Source organism: Centroberyx gerrardi, chromosome 14 (genome assembly GCF_048128805.1).
Source record: "Centroberyx gerrardi isolate f3 chromosome 14, fCenGer3.hap1.cur.20231027, whole genome shotgun sequence".
Taxonomy (NCBI): Eukaryota; Metazoa; Chordata; class Actinopteri; order Beryciformes; family Berycidae; genus Centroberyx; species Centroberyx gerrardi.
In genome coordinates, this window is record NC_136010.1 from 11,465,048 (window position 1) to 11,485,321 (window position 20,274).

A 20,274-nucleotide genomic window follows, 5' to 3' on the forward strand; every position below is an offset into this window, starting at 1 on the left:
TTTGAGTCTAACAAAGAACAATATATACCCTATTTTTTCGTTCCTGTGCATGACCAAGCTGCTAAACATTTAGGTAATTGTAGGTAAATATCAGCAGAGTGCAATTTTCTGTTTACTGCCTCAGTCCCAAAATGCATTGGCCTAAGTTCCATCTATTCACCCCACCACTAGTATGAGAAAACAATTATCTGCCTTTGATAGGCATCTTTGACTTCCTTGCCTGGCTCAGTCTGTTTCCTGTTTGTTATGTACCAAGCCCATGCAGCCTGGGTAAATAAAATAAAAAAAAACTGCTGGCCTGTCAGCATGGCCCCACTAACGACAAGTGCCCAGTGATGACAGAGAGAGACGTAGTTAATGGTAATCTAAAGCCCAACAACAGGATGCGCCCATTGTTGACTAGCCAGATGGTGAAAACCTCAAAGTAAGGACAGACGGTCCTGGAATTTTGGACAGCTGGGTGGAAAATTTAGAATTTGGGTGAAACACTGATATGTTGGAATTTCCCTACTTTACATTCCACCCATTGAATCAAGTGTATCTAGCTGCCTGTGACAGCAAACAAACGGTGATCCCTTTCCTTCAGAAATATCCTGAGTTTTTACCAAATCCTTTTTTATCCAATAGGGGGAGAAGTAACTCTCCTTTTGACCCGACAAATCCCTTCTCTGTATGTGTGTCTAGATAAATGGTTACCATTTACCAAAGTCTTTCATCTTTTAATTAACATTAATGAGCACATTGGAATTATTGTTAGACTTCCTACAATGGCCCATTATTTCCCGAGTGGTTAGTTTCCCCTGGCCTTGTTTTGCTATTAATTTTCCCAACGCTGGTGATAAATTATGACTGCTAGACAACCCTAGAGCACAGTGTTCAGATATGTGCGCCATAATTACATTTAACTGTTACAGCAAGCCCCCCATATAGAGACCTTTGTCTTTGTGTGTGGGTGTGTGTGTGTGAATGCTACCTGTGCACTTTGTGCAGTGGGTGTGCACAGCCCATTTGACACAGCTTGACAGTTTGGCTGATCAGTAAAGGCCAGTTGGACGTGTGACGGGGAAACAGTCTGGGGGTCAGTGGGGCACGGCTGGACCATAGTGGGCTGCAAATACAAACAACAGGCAGGTCACTCACCAATACTGTAGGGCATACACATAATACCATTTGCTGTTACCTTTTTTATTCCATTTTGTGTGTGTTTGTGGGTGTGCATTGGAGGTAAATGACTGTATTGGTACTGCTACTTCTAGCTATAAGTATGAGTACAACAAGACAGCAGCCTACAGTATCTATGCATTAGTTGTGTACAGTCTGTCAGGCTCAGCTGCAGCCCATTCCAGTCCTGCACCCAAAATGTGTCTTAGGTGTCTTGTGACCAAACGGCACTGCTGTGTTTGGATGGGTGGCAGCTGCAGGACAGAGGTAGGTAGGGTAGAGAAAGGTACGGTGAAAGGAACCTACGTCCCGCAGTGAGTACGCCTCGCTGGCTCCTTGGCCCTGGCCCTGACTGGGCAGGTAGAGCGTGGGCAGGGAGGTGTTGTGGGAGTGCAGGGAGGGCAGCTTATGGCGGTCAATGGAGGCGGAGGAGTGGGGCCGCAGAGCAGTGGCAGCAGACAGAGGGGGCCTCATGCATCGGCCCAGGCTGTTGGACTTGCTCTCTCGCCGCTGGTACTCAATAGGTGACTGTAAGGCTGAAACACACAGAGGAACAGACAGGATTCATATAAAGCTCTGTTACTGATTTTGAATGATTTACAAAGTGTTATATCATGTGGAGTCACTGATGCTTATTGAATTTGGTACTAGAAGGCTACTATGTGTAACGCCTAATAAAGAGGTCTAAGAGAGACTAAGAGGTCAAACATAGGTGTCTTTAATTAATCACACTGTGCATCTACTTACTGTGAGCTGACAACAAAGTCAATAAATGGAAAATACGCGAAGCTGAAACATGAGTTATGGATCTGGAGGTCTGGCTTTGGCCGTCAGTGGGCTCCGCAGTCAGGTCTTACCATTGAGGAAGTTGCGCTGGGTCTCCAGGATCTGACCCACATCATTGGCCCAGGCCCTGCAGATCTCGGGGGAGGAGGCCTGCAGCTGGAAGCGCACCACACTCCCGTCAGCGTTGCGTGATGTCAGCACAAAGCGCCCGACATCAACCTCCACGCAGGGCTCCACCCCCAGGCAGCTCACCTGGAACAAATCACATCTGACTAGCATCTGTGAGGAGGCCATCCTGCCGTGCTGCTCGTTAAATACTTCACTAACGCACGTAAGCTTCCAAAAACCCCAATCCCTGCTCTGGGACTGGCTTACGTAACCTGTGCTGATTTAGGCTAGATTTAGTGTGGTGTGATTCTCTTGTGTAACTCAAACCTGGGAGAAACTGTTGTACTTTCTCATTTTGAATACTTTATTTTGCTCCAATATCCTGTGCGGTTGATAAGATTTTGCAGAGGCTCAGCAGACACCCACCTTGATGCTGTTCTTAAAGGTGTAGCCGGGGAGTGAGAAGCCTTTCTTTCTGTCGATTGGCTCGCTGAAGATGACCAGCTGCTCAAACAGGAAGACCCGTCTTTCCTTGGCCCGGGACAGGAAGCTGCTGTCCTGTTCTGTGACGGTGAAGGTGTCTTGCTGGAGCAGCTTGCCCTGGGCTGTGATCTTCCCCTGGGACAGCGGCGAGGAGAAACACAACAAACAGAGGATGTGGTTACGGTATGGCTTTCAAGGCCTGAATGGTTGGCATGAGAAATGTTTTTGAGACTTAGAGGGATATTCCAAATTCCAGAGTCTTACCTCGAAGCCTTGTAGTCGGCCCACATTCATCATGTCATTGCAGCGTTTTGGCACAAAGCACATCACTTCTACGGCTTTCTGTGTCACAGACAAAAGCGAGCTTGTTATTAAAACCCTGATGCCAAACATAGCTTCGCATGAACTCATGCATTTTAAATAGTGCTTTAAACAGTATGTTTATGCATCAGAACACCCCACCTCCAACTCCTCTGTGTCCATCCCAGCTTTGGTGTAATACTTCAGGAAGTCCTGTTCAAATAAACACAGCATGGTCACTAGAGCATTCCAGGTTTACTAGTCGGTGTAAGGTGAGGACATCTGGAGGAGTATTTATGGGTGTTCTTTGAGCCCACGATTCATGTGAATGCCGGGGGTATACCGGGCAAAGTTTGGTACAAGGGACGGCATTTTATAAGAACCTTCAAAGACCTACTTGTCTTTTATGTATATTTCCACTTCATATTAATTCTAAAAGTGTTGCTCGTCATGCCTTACTCTTTACCTCTTCCTCTCTGACTGGAACTTAGCTTGTAGAAACACTGTGCTCAGTGTCAGTCAGTGTTTCTGAACGGAGGGGGGAATGTGTGTGTGCTTGTCTGTTTACAACGCAGTGACTGACCCTGCTGCGTGTCAGACGGCTGCTCAGTGGACACCGGTGTGTGTATGTGGGTGTATACGTGTTTGTGTGGGTGGGTGATCAACAGCACAGCGGTGCCCTGCGTTTCACCTTGAGCAGCAGCTGGTACTTCATGATCCTCTGGACAGGTTTGATGAGCAGGTCGTTGAGCTGCAGCCTGTGGCCCAGCTGCTGCCGCAGCTCCTGTCAGCACAGACGGACACAACAGACACAACACCAGTCAGCATGACAGCCACAGCACACACAGCCTTTATTATGACAGACTGTGGCAGCTAATGGTCAATATGACAATATCTTACAGGGATTATACAGTAGGTCCATTTATCTTGTGTTTACTGTCAATGAAAAGGAAGTGATTATACTTTAAAATATAAATGGCAGCTCAAAACACACACCTCTGGCTATGTATAATGTATGCTATAGGCACTTTGAGACATTCATGCATAATAAGCAGCTTACTAACTACAGGTCTGTGTAGCGAGCAACATCCCCCCAGTGTATTGTGGATATGCAAGTGTGTGTGATGAGAGATATTCACCTCAAAGTAAGTCTCGATGTACTCCGAGACAATGTGCTCCGACTTGGGCTTGTTCTGACAGTATACAACATACATATGCAGACGCCTCTCCTGCATCAAACAAGCCAAACAAGCAGTTTGTTACTAAACCATTAGACAAAACCTTTGATACAAATATGCCACAAGGTAAAAAAAAAAAGGCAACAAAACTTCAACACAGGTCTCAGTGTGAGAGAAATACATCTTGAATCGCTTTACAAATAAGGAAAATGCACCTGGAATCAAGCAAAAACAGCAAAAATCAATGTGCAATGTCTCCGTTTGCTGTTTGGGATGAAAGATAGCAGAGCAATAATGATTTGTCTTGGAGCGAGGGCCTTTGAAGCTGACTCTGTCTGGTCAGGGCCCACTCTACTGTGACTAATTGGCAGCAGAGTGCAGCTGTGGCAGACCTGGGAGCCCTAATGGAGTTACATGTGGATGAGCATCAGGTTATGTATAATTTACCCAGGTTACTCTACGTGTAACCAGAGCCTTTTAGAGCCCGCCGATATAGGACTCTACCTAGCAACCGGCTGCATGGCTCTGTAGCCTGGAGACCACTGAGCTGCTGCACCTGACGATGGACGTCATGCAGCGCTGCAGAGGACGTATGCAGAGGAGTGTATGTGAAATATGAGGGAATGTCTCTGAGCAATGTGTTCCTTATACACCGGCGTAGGTGCATGTTTACATGTGTTCATATGCTTGTGTGTGTGTGTGTGTGTGTGTGTGTGTGTGTGTATGTATGTTGCATATTGGTGATACAATTCTTGTTAAAAGGGGATTGGGCACCGTCTCACCTCTTTCTGCTTTTCATTAGGGCCATGTTCCCAGTCTGCTTGTTTTCACAGTTTGACACCATGCTTAGATTTAGTTACAAGTTGCTTTATTCCCCCACAGGCTTTTTAAGTTGATTACCCAGCGGGCTCAGCCTTATTGAATTGTTTAAAGAGGCGCAGAGAAAGCGAATATAGGGAAAGAGAGAGACACCCAGACGTTTTAACTCAATCATCTTCAGACCAGAAGCAAAGCCAAGTTGGTCAAATTACCCAACATGTCTACTCGGTCTGCATGTGCCACCACTTAACCAATAAACATAAATCTAATTCTGCTCCTTGTGTAAGCCCCGTGTCTCTATACCCGCTCACCTCCATTCTATTCTGAGAACAATATACTTCACAGTATATCTTTCTCCCACACATCACATCGCTTCATTCTTGAGCCAAGATACAGAGGAAGAAGTAGGTCGCCGTTTTGGGTGGATATAAGCCTCCATATCAAAGGGTTCCAGCTAAGCGTTTGTTATTCCTCGTCTTATTCATGTTGTCTTTTCTGACTGTTTTTTCCCTGGTGTTTCCTGACCAGTCCAGTCCAGACTGGACATTGGCCAATGTGTGAGTGTGTGTGTGTGTGTGTTTGTGTGTGAGTGTGTGTGTGTGTGTGTGTGTGTGTGTGTGTGTGTGTGTGTGTGTGTGTGTGTATGTGTGTATGTGTGTGAGTGTGACTGTTTGGTGTGTCCTCTGTTGTAAAAACACAGCCAGGACTGAGACGTATCAATAACAGGGAAGTGGAAGGAGAGACGTTGGCAGCTGAGAAAGAGAAAAAGAAAGAGAGAGGGAGAGAGAGAGAGAGAGAGAGAGAGAGAGAGAGAGAGAGAAAGAAAGAGAGAGGGAGAGAGAGAGAGAGAGAGAGAAAGAAAGAGAGAGAGAGAGAGAGAGAGAAAGGGACACGGTGGAGGATAAACAGGAGCTCTTTGCGTGTTTTCTCAGCTCTATTTACCCTCTTGCCAAACAGCACCAGGAAGCAGACCCAGACGCTTCCACTGACAAAAGTGCGTGTGTGTGTGTGTGTGTGTGTGTGTGTGTGTGTGTGTGTGCCTGTGTGTGCCCGTGTGTGTGCACAGTTGTCAGACTCACATGCTTAATGAAGAGCTGAGCCAGTCTCTCTGGCTCTGCCAAACACTTCTCCAGCTCACCCAGGAAGTAGCTACACAGAGAAAACACACACACACACACACACACACACACGCACAAGCACACACACACACGCACAAGCACACACAAATGAGCACAAGCATGCACATAGCCAACAAGGAAGGTCAGAGTTGTCTCCTGACCCATTGTTCCTTTGACTTCCACATAGCCACAAACACAATCCTCTGCTAATCTTTTTTTTTTGGTCCCGTGCTTTGAATGCAACTCTCTCTGTTGCACACATATAGACCTACACATGCAAGTGGATATGAAATGTAGTTAGCAGTCAGGGACTTACTCTTTATGCCAGTCAAAGATTTGGTGAATGTTCCCAAAAACAATCTTGTCTTTTCCCTTCATGTCCTCCGGCATACCTTTAGAGTTCATAGTGCCCATGTAGCCCTGTGATGGAAAAACAGAGCCAACTCAACAGAAATTCATTCACAACTAAAAATATTTCACCTGGCTTCGAGTAACACTTGTAAATATAGCTATGTCGTTAAAACACACTGTAGCAATCACACCGGCTATTATTGAGCTTTTATTAACTTTCAGAGGGCGACAGTTCTCCTCAGGCCAAAATATCTTCAGCTATTTCAGGCACCGAGAGATGGATTGCCTTGCAACATAATACTCTTCAAACTAATAATTCATAAAATGTGCTTAAGAATGGAGACGGTGGTTTTGGAGCCAGACCAAAGCTGAAACTGGAGGTATTGTGATGCTAAGGATTTAGAGTATAAGTGTATAACTTGGATCCCTCTGTCTGTGAGTGCTGATGGTATTTTCTCAGTCACCAGAGTGTAAGATTTACCTCTACTATGAGCCCCAGGTCTGCCACATAATGCTTCTCCGTCTCAATAAGCTCCTTCAGTACGTACCTGTGCAGATGAAAAATGAGAAAGGATCAGTGTTAGAGAACCCATTATTAGATGACAGAGCGTCTTTCTTTGAAAGGTCTTTACAAAGAGTCAAGATATAAATATAAAATATGTAAATACTGTCTGCCATGTCACACAACACTTCTTGAAGCAAGCATTTACAGAATATGTGGATGCTCGTGTTGCCTTGAGGATAAAACTTTGAGTCAGTGGGGATGAATGACATGTTTGGACCTTCGTATTGATGAAACACATACATGCTTTTCTCTAAGGCACTCCTCCTCTCCTCCTCCGTGTCGGCCGCGGCTGACGATTGGCTGGAGGTATCGTCCATCAAGACAGAGCCGCTGTCATCTGGCAGGACGCTGGTGGACTGAGTGTCCTGGGACAGACAGACAGAGAAATTGGTTATCAGACAAGTAGGTGGTCCAGTGTCAATACTGTTGGGAGGGGTGAGGGGGATGAAGTGAGGGAGAGAGATGGTAATGATGCAGGTTGCCAAGGTGACCAGGGAGAGCAGATAGGCACTAGGAACAGAGACAGAATGATAAGAAGATCAGATTCAGATTGTCACCATTAATGGTCCGGGCTTTGCACACAAGCCACAAATAGATAGAAAGAGATTAGTAAGAGACAGAGAGTTAGAGGGAGGGAAAGTGATAGAGAGCAACAGGCTCTGTAACTATAGGAAACCATGAAGAGAGCTGACGCTCTTGATGAGTTGATGGCTTGAGAGCGGTCGCACCCATATGGGAATACGTCACACATTTCCATCAATGCTTATTTGTCACCATGGGTATCGTTTGGTCGGATAATTCTCCTACTTCTGGAGCACTATTGCACCAACATCTAACGTCAGACTTTCCTAGTACTAGTTTATATGCTGAAAATAGAAATCCATACAGGATAAACCAAGGTTACTCTGATCTAATCGATTGTGTTCATGCAGCGTATACATGACCTCCTTTTCACGCTTTTTCCTGGAATTGATATGATTTCCTGCGGGGGTCCTGGTGCAGATATAGAGTCATTGTCCAAGCCACAACAAAGCCCGAGAGTAAAAGCATCACCCGCTCAATGGATACCCTCTTCCAGCTCGTACATAACTCTCATGTTTGTGTAACCTACTTCCCTCTGACAATGAGCACAATCCCCCCTTTATATGGTCACCGCATGACTCACTACTATCTCGCTGTACATTTCTCTTTACTTAAGAAATTCTCCCCTCTATTTTTAGCCCTCTTGTTCACGCTCAGTCGTTTCTGTTTAGCCTATTCTTTCGCTCCTGGCTGTGTAAACCTATGGGAGCAGCTGTCTGTCCTCACCTAAATCCCTCTGTGTCCCAATGTCCTAGCCAAGCAGAACCTCCCCACCTTAGATACATACACAAACCTGCACACACACACACACACACGCAGGCACACACATGCAGACTAGAGACACGCATCTAATCCCTCAGACTCCCCTGGCAGACTGCAGCCTGATGGAGAAATAAATAGATGGATGGATAGATAGACAAATAGGTAGATAGACTTTCTCCTCCTTCTCGCTCCTTTTTACCACCCGCATATCCTCTGGCCTAGTTCAACTTGTTCACCTGCTGTCTCCATGATAGACTTGTTGGCTTCTTCAGATTGTGAGCTTTCTTTTTTGTCATGGTGAAAATGTGGGTGTGCATGTGTGTGTGTGTGTGTGTGTGTGTGAGAGAGAGAGAGAGATAGAGAGAGAGAGAGAGACAGAAAGGCTCCATATAGGCCCTCGCTCCCCTGGCTCGCCTTGCCCCGCTAGGAGAGCTCCAGCCTGGCTGACAGGTCTCCCTGGCTGCCTGATCACTTCCAGATGTGCTCTGGCAAAGCCCACAGGAAAAAAAAAATCCTCCTCCTCCCCCCCCCCCCCCCCCCCCCCCCTCACTCCCTCTGTTGCATGTTTTGTTTTTCTACCCAGAAGCAAAAGTCAAAACCGGCAAGGAGTTTTAATAAAAGCTGAGATCACGCTTGTTTTTCTTGCAGAGAAATCTTGCTTTCGTTCGGCGGCCATGCTGCGAAAATATCCATCTTAATGAGTCAATTGAGTCTTAATCTATTTTTCTATTTTTTTGTTTCAAGTGAAAACTAGGAAGATTTTTTATGAATCAACTGTCATTATCTTGATACTACACTCTTAACAAAAATGGTTCTATATAGTACCAGAAAACAGTTCTTTAGGGTTGTACCATAGCAAGAAGGCTATTTGGTGCTATTTGGTTGCGATTTTACATTTGCTGTATTAAACACCCAGTGTCAGGTAGGTCTTTCCCGGGAAAATCCTTGCAGAGAAAGTGATGCATTTTAGATTTCCGGCAGCAGTAACAGCGGCTTGTTTGGAATAAATAGAAGAAGAAATGAAGAAAAACTAGGCTGGAACAGACAAAGGCAAGACTAGTACCTCCAGAAACTCAAACTTCAACTCAGCAATGATCTCTTATCTCTAAAGAAACTGCATTGGAAACAAGTGGAACTACAGTATTTCACCCAACTGGCAGAATCTTTCACTTGTTTTAAGAAAAGTACGATTTTAAGAGTGAGTATGAGACCAAATGAATTGTAAATATGGACATTGTTTTTGCCGTTCTGAGGGGAAGAGGTGGAGCGATGGGGAAAAGGGAAACAGAGCTCATAATAACATCTCTGCTCCTTTCCCCTCAGTCTTTTGCCCCACTTTTCCCATTTCAGTGAGAAACTGTTCTTCAATCCATAGCTCTTCTATGGGTCAAGATGGGAAACTGTACTAACTATTCTTCCTGAAAGCAATTTTGATAAATACTGTGATATGCAGCTCTGGGTTATTTTGAAGCCCCAGCTTGTTTAACTGCTGACATATCATTACAAGAATTTTCCATTGACCGATAAACAATAAACATGTGATCAAAAAACTCTGCTCCACTGTGGTGGTGAGATCAGATTACAGACACCAGCGTGAGGAAAGGGAGTTGGAAATAACAAGAATGTATATCATAGTGGACATGTGGCCTATGGAGGTGGGGTAGAGGGCAGAACAGAAAGACAGAAACCACAGCTTGGAGATGACTGACCTACATAATTTAATCTCTCTCTCTCTCTCTCTCTCTCTCCCTCCCCAAAGATTGGCAGTAAAAATACCAAAGTATTGACCTCATCTCTCTGATGTAATCGTGCCATTAATGGCTTTTGATGTGTTGTTGAGGCTGAAATTAGGGCTTAAGTGCTCTGGTGTCGAGTCACCAGTGGGGCACACTCCGCAATGCTCCAACTCCTGATAACATATGTTTTTTTTTACATTGATAGGGCTCAGCCACTGCCGGTTCATGCTGCATTACTGCTGTTCTACCAAATCCTTTGCAACAGTTCCATCTCGCAGCATTCAGCGAACCTTCGAACACTCGACTTGAGACTTTCCATTGCTACAAGCAACCGACTCCAAATGTTTGATGGGAAAATGAAAGCGTATGTGCACATAGTGTTCTTTGTCATTTCTCAGAAGCGGAGTCATCTTTCATCACATCTGCCAGTCGGTGCCATTTCCTATTTATCTCCAGGCATGTCCTTTTGTAACACGGTGAATGTGAACCATCCATCACACAGGTCGCTGTCAAACCCTGCCCTCTGCATTGATCTGCTGTAAGAGAGAGCTGTATTCATTTAGATTCCACTGCATGTATGTGTGTCTGCACGTGTGTGTATGTGTGTATATGTGTGTGTATCTGTATGCGTCTGTGCGTGTGCAGTCACAAGCTTGTGTGTGTGTGTGTGTCTGTGTGTTTGTTTCGTTTGATAGCCGAGCGCAGCCAGCAGCAGTAGAGTTAGTCATTTTCAGATCTGGCTGAAGGGCCATGGAGACAAAGAGTACTGAAGTCACCTCCCCGCCAGGCTGGATCCTCACCGTGAATATCACTACTACTCCTCTTAGGGAGTAGTAGTAAACTACAGTAAACTGATTCAGCGGTGGATTTACTCCCCATAGCTTGAGTCCCATCATGGCCGTTTATTGATTCTATAAAAGGGAAGGCATTTCTGGCATCATGTCATGAGATGGTGATTTAATAATATGTCTTTAAGAAAGCGACAGAAACCAGCGTCCTGCTGGTTGCTATCTTTATGTGGCATATGTAGTGCAGTCTGTATGATCTATCTGATGACAGATACAAGATATTAGTACAGGTTGATAGTAATACACTGTTAGTACTACAGTACTAACTTGGGGTCCAGGGACCACCAGGGGTCCTTGAGAGAGTTCCAGGGGATCCACAGCAAATTGATGAATTGTTAAACTTCACTGTTATTTCATTTACAAGAAGTCAACACAATTACAGAATGTAGAACAATTACAATTTTGATCATAGTTTCACTGTTATCTCTCTACCTACAGCACAGATAGTGCTGGAATTCTGGACAAAATCATATCTAACAATAAAAATATTCTCATATTTGGGTTTGAGAGACAAATTCTCATCAAATGGGGGTCTGTGGCCCTAATGTGGACTAAATTAGGGGTCCTTGACATAAAACAGGTTGAGAATCACTGGTGTAGACTGACCTGGGTGTGTGGCAGCGAGGTGCAACCCATCAGGGAATCAGTTAGGTAGCTGGGGGATTGTAGTGTAGCAGGTGACAGGTCCTCGGGGCTAGCCAGGCCATCTTTCCACTCCTGGAGCACACACACACACACACAAACACACAGAGTGTCAGATTAGCACAATATCAATATGATGCAAAATCTGCATAGCATGCATATACACACACAGACACAGACACACGCACACACACACAGGCAGCTACACAACCCACCACAACAGGAAAAGAGGGCACATGAGTCACAGAACATGGCAGCAGTGTCAGGATGAGTTCCTCCAGGCTGAGCCAGCAGTGTTGCTGTTATATAACAGCGTCATCACCTGCCATGATACGTCGTCCACCACGGATCAACACTACATCAAACCTGTGTCTCCGCTGATATTCGTAAGCTACCTAGTGTAAACAACCCGTGGTCAGGATGGTGCCTTTAGTTTGTATTCATAAAAGACTAATCCTTTGTCTATTTACCTCAGAACCTGTTCACACAAAGCCCTTGTGATACAATAGTGTGGGAATCATTCAAGTTAATGAGTTTACTTATGAGGTGGTTCATTTCATGTGTAAGTTTAAAAAGGAACTTAAACCGCAACGCCAGCAGGCAAAAAGTCTTGTTTGCTTAGTTCATGTGACCTGAAAAAAAAACATCAATACATCCTACTTACAGCTAAGCTAAACTTCTCACCAGTTCTCTGTGGGTGACAGGCAGGATCGTGAGGGGCTCATCAGGCCCAGGGGGGCTGCCCAGATCCTGGCTGTGGCTGTGGGATGGAAGAGGCGGGGGCTTTCCCTCCAGTTTGCGGACCTGCCGCTCCCCCTTAGCGGTGGCCCCGGCGCTGAGTTTGCGGACAGGGTTGGTCAGCCACTTCTTCAGGGTGCTCACGGAGCGTCTGGAGCCTGGGGAGCTGGGGGCCGAGCTGCCTGACGCCTGGGGGGGAAGAGACGCCACGGAGGTGGAGATGCTGCCCTCGCTGCCTGCTGCCGAGTACGAGTCTGGAGAGAGAGAGAGAGAGAAAGAGAGAGAGCAAAAGATTATTGAATTGAGCGTCTGAGGGGAAAACAATGTGGAGGTACAGCAGACAACTGATAAACAACTGCATAATGGGAGTCTATGAATAGAGGAAGACGAAGGGCAAAGGGCAGAGTACACCTAGACTGTCTACCAGTCTACATCAGGCCTGCACAGTCAGCGAATTAATTAATCTATAGACAGGAACAACAGTGCAAACAGACCATTTCCATTTGGTCTAAAGCTAGGAAACACCGGACTGACTGCTAAGTGGTGGTCTGTGAGGAGAGCGGTGCAGGTCAGCGAGAGGTGATGACTGGAGGCAGAAGACACGTCAACACACCAGGGGATGAGAAGTGGAGAGAAATCAAAATAAAGACTGGCTGCTATATAAATAGGCTTTCTCCTCAAACACAGCTGTGCAGCTGTTAGCTGAACCATAAAAGACGCATTGTTCTGTTTAGAATTAGTTCAAGCAGACCATAATTGTTATATTTGAGCCGTGCATCAAATCACATGATCAGCACACACACTGACGCGAGGCAGACGGCGGAGGTCAGGATGGTCGAGTTTTGATGTCATGTGACCTCGAGCCTCTGAAAAAAACCCTTGACCAATTGCAGATCGGCCCCTGCACAGTGATGTCACGAGGACATGGGAAGTGAGCTGGGGGTTGGTTGGGACCGGAAGTCCACTTTAATCCTTTGTGGAGGGGAAGATCCTTGCTTGGGTCTGTTTGTTTTTTTTGTCTTGTCTTCCCTTCCCACCCCTCCTCACCCGCCCAACTCTTCCTTCTGCCTTCCTCAGTCCCGAGATAGCTCTTCCTAAGATGTGTGTCTGGGGTCTTTTATCTATTGTGTGTGGACACAGTTCAGACCTGCTTCCCATCCATCTTCCTGCCCTGGGCCCGACCTCTAACCCCTAATCACCACTCTTCTACAGATGGAGAAACACTCTCTCCTGCTAGGACTCCCTGCCATGGCTTATTATTGTTCAAATATGGCCGCTATTTCACACTTCTGGGACAATTCTGGGACTCCACGCTGGATGTGAGAAAGTTGGTGGTAGAACTGCTTTGCTCAACTTTGGTTTCCATAAAAAATACACTTTCTATGCAGTTTGTGAATTTGCTATGTATTTGTTTGTACATTTCAGTGTATTCTCTATATGAGACACAGAGAGAGATCTTATCAGAGCACAACAGTAGGACGCAGACTGCTCAGTAAAGCCACGCTGGGTGTGGCCCATTTTGTGAGTGTTCCAACATCAAAGCCAGCATAAATCCACAATCCCCTTCAGCGTTCATGTTTAAAGTGATTGAGCTTTTCCACACTTTATTCATCCAATTAATTTCCCTCAGAAATACAATGGTGGCCTGTGTTCCAATCGATGAGAAAGAGGTATGTAAAAAAGTCCCCCACTGTCCATCGTAAAGCCTCAGGCACAGCGTTTGAGAGATGGCTAACCTCAGAGCAAAACAACTCACCGCCATGAACTCACATTGCCCCCAACACACACATCTTTCACATTCATGATGGAATACACTTTTTGGGGATCCTAACTGCTAACTAAAGGCTGTCTGCGTTTGTGTGTCTCCTTCACAGCGGGAGAATTTTCCCCTCTAACCTCTCTCCAGCATGTCTCGCCATATTTTACAGGCATCATGCATGTGTGTGTGTGTGTGTGATCCCAGGGTGGCCAATTTCCTCATCCTCTCCGCCATCCCCCCCATCCACATGAAAGACTGGAGAGTGTAAGGAGATCTGAGCCTGGCAGGATGGGGGGATGAACAGAGGGAAGAGAGGAGGAGTGGAAAGCAGAGGGGTACAAAGAAGGGAGAAGCCTGAATCCTGGGGGGAATGGAAGGAAACTTTGAACAAACAGTGGACGGGTCCGTAGACAGAGAGACGACACAAAAAAAAACAGTAATTTGAGTTCAAGCTTAGCTGCTCTTTGTGAAATATCTTAGAAGGAGAAAACAATAGGATGTCAAAAACATCTCAAAGCCGTCATATTTATGGTCTGGTAAAAAACCTGAGGCGATGCATGCACCATCTCTGTATTCATCTCTGGAGGATCACAACTAGAGAGAGAAGAGAGGGGATGAAAATGATGCTGAGCACATGTGATATGTAAGCTCAACCCCAGCTTCTCTGACCTTAACAAGGGCCAGGCCCATGAGGTTTGTGTTTCCCAGCGTTCCACGCTCAGGTTCAGCCAGGTCAGGGTTCAGGGGCCAAAGTGCACAGACACAGCCAGTAACACCACCGCTAACCATCTCCAGACATCAGCGGAGATAGCTTATCAAGGCATGGGGGGAAGAGAGGCTGACACCGCCTCCATGCCTGGGGGAAACTGACAGGGAAGGGAGGCAGCAGTGACACCGAATGATCCGAAACTGTGTGTCAGAATGACACAGTGGCGCTGTCAGATGTACAGATTTATGATTTGCCAATTGTACATAATTCACTGGTTCTATAATGAGGATCATCATATCTGCATCTGTCACCATGGCAACTAGGCTCTGCAGTTTCCCCGCTGCTCATCGTGCATATGGGTCAGTTTCCCTATTGACCCTGGAACGCTTCAGAGATTGCGTCTCTGTATTGTTGTGAAGCCTTGCACAAGCCACTACAAGGACGTGTACAATAGCTTTTTTACAGAAACGGTGAGGAAATTGTACAACGCAGAGAGAGATGATATGAGTTTCCCCTTAGGGCAATGTGCTCCCTCTCTCCCCACGCACGGCAACATAAGAGGAGTTGATACCATTATGCACCTACACAGTGGAAAAAACCTTCCCACTCTCCCTCTGTCTTGTTACACGCTGATAGTGCCCAGCGACATTCATCTCCATAATGGTGTTTCTAAGAAAAGATTACGCAGGCTGATTTTGTTAATGCAAGTTGACTATTGTTTATGCGCTTGCGATAATTAACAGCTGAAAGGAGCAGGGCAACAGCGTCGCATTAAGCTGGCCTGATCTGTGGTGATCAGTTAATGCTGGGCTTTCACCAAACGCCCACTCACTGTCTGAAAGACTGAAAGGCTAAGCGGCTGCCGGGCCGGGAGGCTAGCCCAAAATGTTTCTGCTGTGCAATGTAACTTTAGAAGCGAGTGGATGTGGCTTTCTGCTGCAAAGTATTTCCAGACTTTGTCTTGATGTTAGCCACTCTCGACAGGGGAGTTTGATATTAGCCACCCCCTCAGAGGGCAGCTTGAGAGGGGCTGAGAATTTAGGCAGCTTTTCTTGTGACTGACTGAAAAGAAACAAAACCAGGAGCTCATTTATCCATACTGCAATTAGGTTGCATACAAAATTATCTAGAATCTCATTCCTTTATTGTATTTGCATTGATGAACAACTTTTTATTGCACTGTATCAAGTTATTCACTCCATGTCTGGTCTTATCATTTGATGTTTGTCTGTTTGGTAACTATTGTAGCAATTTCCTGTGTGTTTTCATTGTTTGTTTTCTTCATGTGGTTTTACTGTAAGCTCTGTCTGCACACCAAATTTCCCTTATGGGAGAAAAGAGTTTTGAATTCAATTGAAATTGAATTGAATTATCCAGTGACCACTTCTGACCCAGCTTGCCTGGTCACGCGGGAAGGGAAAACATCCGATATGCTATTCTTGTGAAGGTTGCAAAGGTTTGATTTGGATATGATTGAATCAGAGGTACATTTCCTGGCCATTCATGTTTGAAACAGAAAACTCCTTGGAAAGAAAATAAGGGCAAGTCACGCAGGCAAAGTAGCCTCTGCTGTGGGCACAGCTTGTGGGTGGATGATGTGGATGGATGTGCTCTAAGTGTTAGCCCTCCTGAAGAAGTTTGGTCCAATTTCCCTTTATTGATCAGTTGATAAGTGAGTGCTGCTGAGCCAACAAATCAGGCTAAAAGCGTTGGCTGTAATGGAGCAAACTTGTTCACAGCCGCTGGAGCTCTCTCTCAATCCCCGGGCCTCTCGGGACCATAGGCAATTTAGGCATCACTGGGCTTGGCACTAACACACACATACAGACAGACACGCAGGAGCACACACACTGGCACGCACACACACACACAATCTCATTTCGTATTTCCAGGGCGCCTGTCTAGGTGGTCGGTTGCAGACAGACACTGTACTGTTCACCTGTGATCAGGGCGTCCTGTCTTGTCTGTCTGTCAGCGCAAACAACACTGCAGATCAGAGGCAGGCGGCCTGCTGGTCACCATGGTGCCCACCGCCGTGTCAAACGTCCAGCTGAGTCTAAGAGGCTCTTGAAGCTGCCAATCAAAGCCAGCACCTCAGAGATCACAGCCCCGGGGGTCTGAGAGTGGGAATCAACGCACCAGTCACCAGACGCCCGCCTGCGTCACGGCCAACAGCTCTCAGCGCACAGCATGCTTATCCTCTCTTCTCTCTCTCTCTTTCATTGTCTCTCTCTCACCACCACCACCCTCCTCTGCTCTTGAGCACAGGGCCCTACTTGTATATTACATTTCACCCACTCAGAGGAAATGGACACTCTTCCCATCAACTAGCAGGGCTTGGGCCGCACTCAGACACTCAGATACACAGACTGAAAGACCTGGGAGACAAGGAGGCACTCAGTACCTGCAGCATAACATGACCGGAAACCCTCTAACTGTCCTGTGCTGAACCTTTATAGTATTTTTACTGTATAAAATCCTACTGAATAACTGTCAGCTGTAATCCTCACACAACTTGACCCCCCCAAACCTTCAGGAACTCCTGTCTGTTCCTCTCCGACTCCAGATTGTTCAGTTTTGTTTTAGTCAGTGTCATGATGTTTATACTCCTGGCCCCAGGCTGGTTTATTTATGTATAATTTTTTTTTCTGCTGCTTTTGGTTAATAAATGCTGGCACTTGGCTGTTCTCTCCCTCGTCCCTTCCTCCCTCATCCCTTCCTCTTCACCCTCACTCCTCCGCCTCTACGTTGTGCCCTCACTGACAGCGTCCCTCCTTCTTTTCCTCTGCCACCCTCTTTTGCACTCTAGCCTCTCCCCTCTCCTCCAAATCTCTCTGCAGTGCAGTGTTTACACAGTGGCTGGGTCCTGCCCCGGGATCAGACCGCTGATCTACCTCTGGTGCAATGCCCTGCTCTGTCCCAAAGCTGCTGAGCACAGCACAAGTCCAACAGGCACAACCCAATGCGTCTGCCTGCCTGGCCGAGAAGACAGTGAGAGGGGAGGAAAGGAAAATTACTTGGAATATTTGTCCGCTTCTTGTCTTCTCTTCTCTTCTCTTCTCTTCTCTTTTGATGTGATCACGATTTGAGCGTCTCTGTTTTTAGCTGGACTTAAACTAAAGGTGCTTTAGAATAATTTTCTTCTCTTCTCTTCTCTTCTCTTCTCTCCTCTTCTCTTCTCTTCTCTTCTCTTCTCTCCTCTTCACAACGGTGGTTAGACTGAGCAACTGAGCCTACAGCACAACTTCAGAAATCCCTCTGTAATTAGCAAGAGAGATTAGCAAGCTAGGACTTCCTCCAAACCAAGGAATGTGTTCTGGTGGCGTACATTTGACTGAACAGAAGAAAGAGGGAGAAGCTGGGAGGTGGACTGTTGGGGGAGAACGGGGATTATTCACGACTCAGGTGAGCAGTAAATTAAGGTTGAGCGGGAGAAGGGGAGGTGAATGGCAGCCAGGGTTAAGTTGGCACTGTGGATCAGAGTCGAGGAGGAGACAGTGAAGAAGAGGAGCGACCCAGGGCTTCTGCTGCCTTATAAATATACTGAAGTGCACACAAGCAGAAGCTCATGTTAATTCCTAATCACATGCGTAGACACATGAGCTAGATATAATAAATGCCACAACAATGCTCACAAGCATGTATGCAATGGCACAAGTATTGTCATCCTTGTGCGTGTGTGTGTGCGTGCGTGTGTGTGTGTGTGTGTGTACGTTTTTTGCGAGAACTGCTGAATTGTCTTGGGAGACACACTGCAGTCAGACAGACAGGTGAACAGTGATTTCCTGTCCTCCTATTGACCTACTTTATGCAGACACACCGAAATGCAAGCAGGCACACGCACACGCACACACACACACATAAACATACACACACACACCAGTGATTCCACTGGAGCACAAAATGAAATATGTGGTAGACAGACTCAAGCGACTCACAAACAAGCCATCATGGGCTCCTTCCCATCGTGATCCATAGCTTATCAGCGCTCCCAGACAGACTGCTGTGGCATATTTCTCATCAGTGGAAAGCATCAAAGTCATAGAAAAGGGCTTGAATAGATGATTCTGGCATTAATCCTATTGTCTATGGAACAGTGTGGAACAGTGAGTCAGACACTTCTCCTGATGAGGGCTTATGAAACAGCCCTAAGTGATGGATAGATCTAATCCACTAGCGCAACTGGCTGTCAAAATCAGGTCAGCCTGAGCATAGCGTCGATATTGCATTTCAAGTGGCTAAGGTTGTGCATTTTCATCATCAACTGCTGCCTGCTGCTGACATAATGTGTCTATCTTCTCAGCCAAGGCTTCAAGTAATCCTCCAGCGTCTTTCCATGTGATTTGATCTGACTTTGTTGAGAAAAAAAAAAGGATGCATCAGCATGAGTGGGCAGTGGAGATCTTACCGGCGACTCTGGTTTTTGTTCCACTGCTGGCAATGTGAGGCTGGAAGCACATTTGTGGTTAGCAGGACTGAAAACCTCAAGCCAGCCATTCCACTAGAAGCAGCCAGGGCGAGACTAGCCGGGCCGCTGGCACCATCAGCCTCTATTTCCCCTTGCCATAAGCCCCAGGGAAACCAGCCATACAGACACACACACACACACATACACACACACACAGACACACAGACAGACACACACACTCACAGACTCAAACTGCAGGGATCAGGGTTCCAGTGCAGTCTATTTCACACTCACTCCAAGATATTAACGACTGAGCACCATGGGATCAGGAGGAGGAGGTGGAAATTCTCTTCTTTCCCTTATTTCATCCCTCTCTCTCTCTCTCTCTCTCTCTCTCTCTCTCCCTCTCTCTGTCTGTCTGTGTGTGTGTGTGTGTGTGTGTGTGTGTGTGTGTGTGTGTGTGTGTGTATGTGTGTGTCTGACTGATGTCTACCATATTCACATATTCCCCATTGGCGTCACAGATCGTAACCTTAATTTTGCCCATGCTGTGCTTGGGATAAACATTATTGATCACTATTGAGTGGTGAGGGACAAAATCAGTCACTGTTGGCATGGTAATAAATAAAAGCTGCTGATATTGAGTGTTTACACCTTGCTGTCCTGTCTCACAAAATATAGTATGATATTAGGATTTTTGTGTGTGTATGGTAACACAACATATAATGGGTGTTGAAAAATCTGGCTTGATTCTATTTTACTCAATTCTCTTTTCTCTATTCAATTGCACAGAAGTACTTTTTCCTAGTTAGAACAGAGTTTTGAGAGTCAGGACCCAAAGGGGAGTCGTGAAAAGGTTACTGCAACATGACACATTTTTCAAACTAAATTGGTATCTAAAGCTACTGTCTATGTTATGTTGCCAGAGCAACCTGCAGACATGGTAATTGGTTGATTAGCCAATCTAATTATACAGAAAATCACTTTTGGCTCTTAAAAGATTTTGAAAATTTGGACCCACAGGGAAAAGTTTTAAAGTAATTGGTATAGATAATGTGATATTACAGCAAAGCACTTGCATGACCTTTTGTCTTCTGTAGTGTCCAGATGGCTCCTGTGTGTGTGTGTGTGTGTGTGTGTGTGTGTGTGTGTGTGTGTGTGTGTGTGTGTATGTGTGTGTGTGTGTACCCAGATAATCATAGTGATGATCTGCAGTACCCC

General features: G+C 46.0%; 1 protein-coding gene across 3 annotated transcripts in view; it reads right to left on the bottom strand.

Annotated features, from left to right (window-relative positions):
• The window catches only part of arhgef25a (Rho guanine nucleotide exchange factor (GEF) 25a), a 44,682-nt gene that overhangs the window by 2,282 nt on the left and 22,126 nt on the right, over positions 1-20,274 (bottom strand). For all 3 annotated transcript variants that reach the window (XM_078288434.1, XM_078288433.1, XM_078288435.1), the window contains 14 exons: positions 12,124-12,431; positions 11,404-11,514; positions 7,110-7,234; positions 6,786-6,852; positions 6,270-6,373; positions 5,915-5,984; positions 3,978-4,067; positions 3,530-3,622; positions 3,001-3,051; positions 2,803-2,880; positions 2,482-2,673; positions 2,019-2,199; positions 1,468-1,697; positions 974-1,108 (listed from right to left, as the gene is read on the bottom strand). In XM_078288434.1, coding sequence (XP_078144560.1) covers positions 974-1,108; positions 1,468-1,697; positions 2,019-2,199; positions 2,482-2,673; positions 2,803-2,880; positions 3,001-3,051; positions 3,530-3,622; positions 3,978-4,067; positions 5,915-5,984; positions 6,270-6,373; positions 6,786-6,852; positions 7,110-7,234; positions 11,404-11,514; positions 12,124-12,431 — 1,835 coding nt within the window. The remainder of the gene's footprint in view (positions 1-973; positions 1,109-1,467; positions 1,698-2,018; positions 2,200-2,481; positions 2,674-2,802; positions 2,881-3,000; positions 3,052-3,529; positions 3,623-3,977; positions 4,068-5,914; positions 5,985-6,269; positions 6,374-6,785; positions 6,853-7,109; positions 7,235-11,403; positions 11,515-12,123; positions 12,432-20,274) is intronic.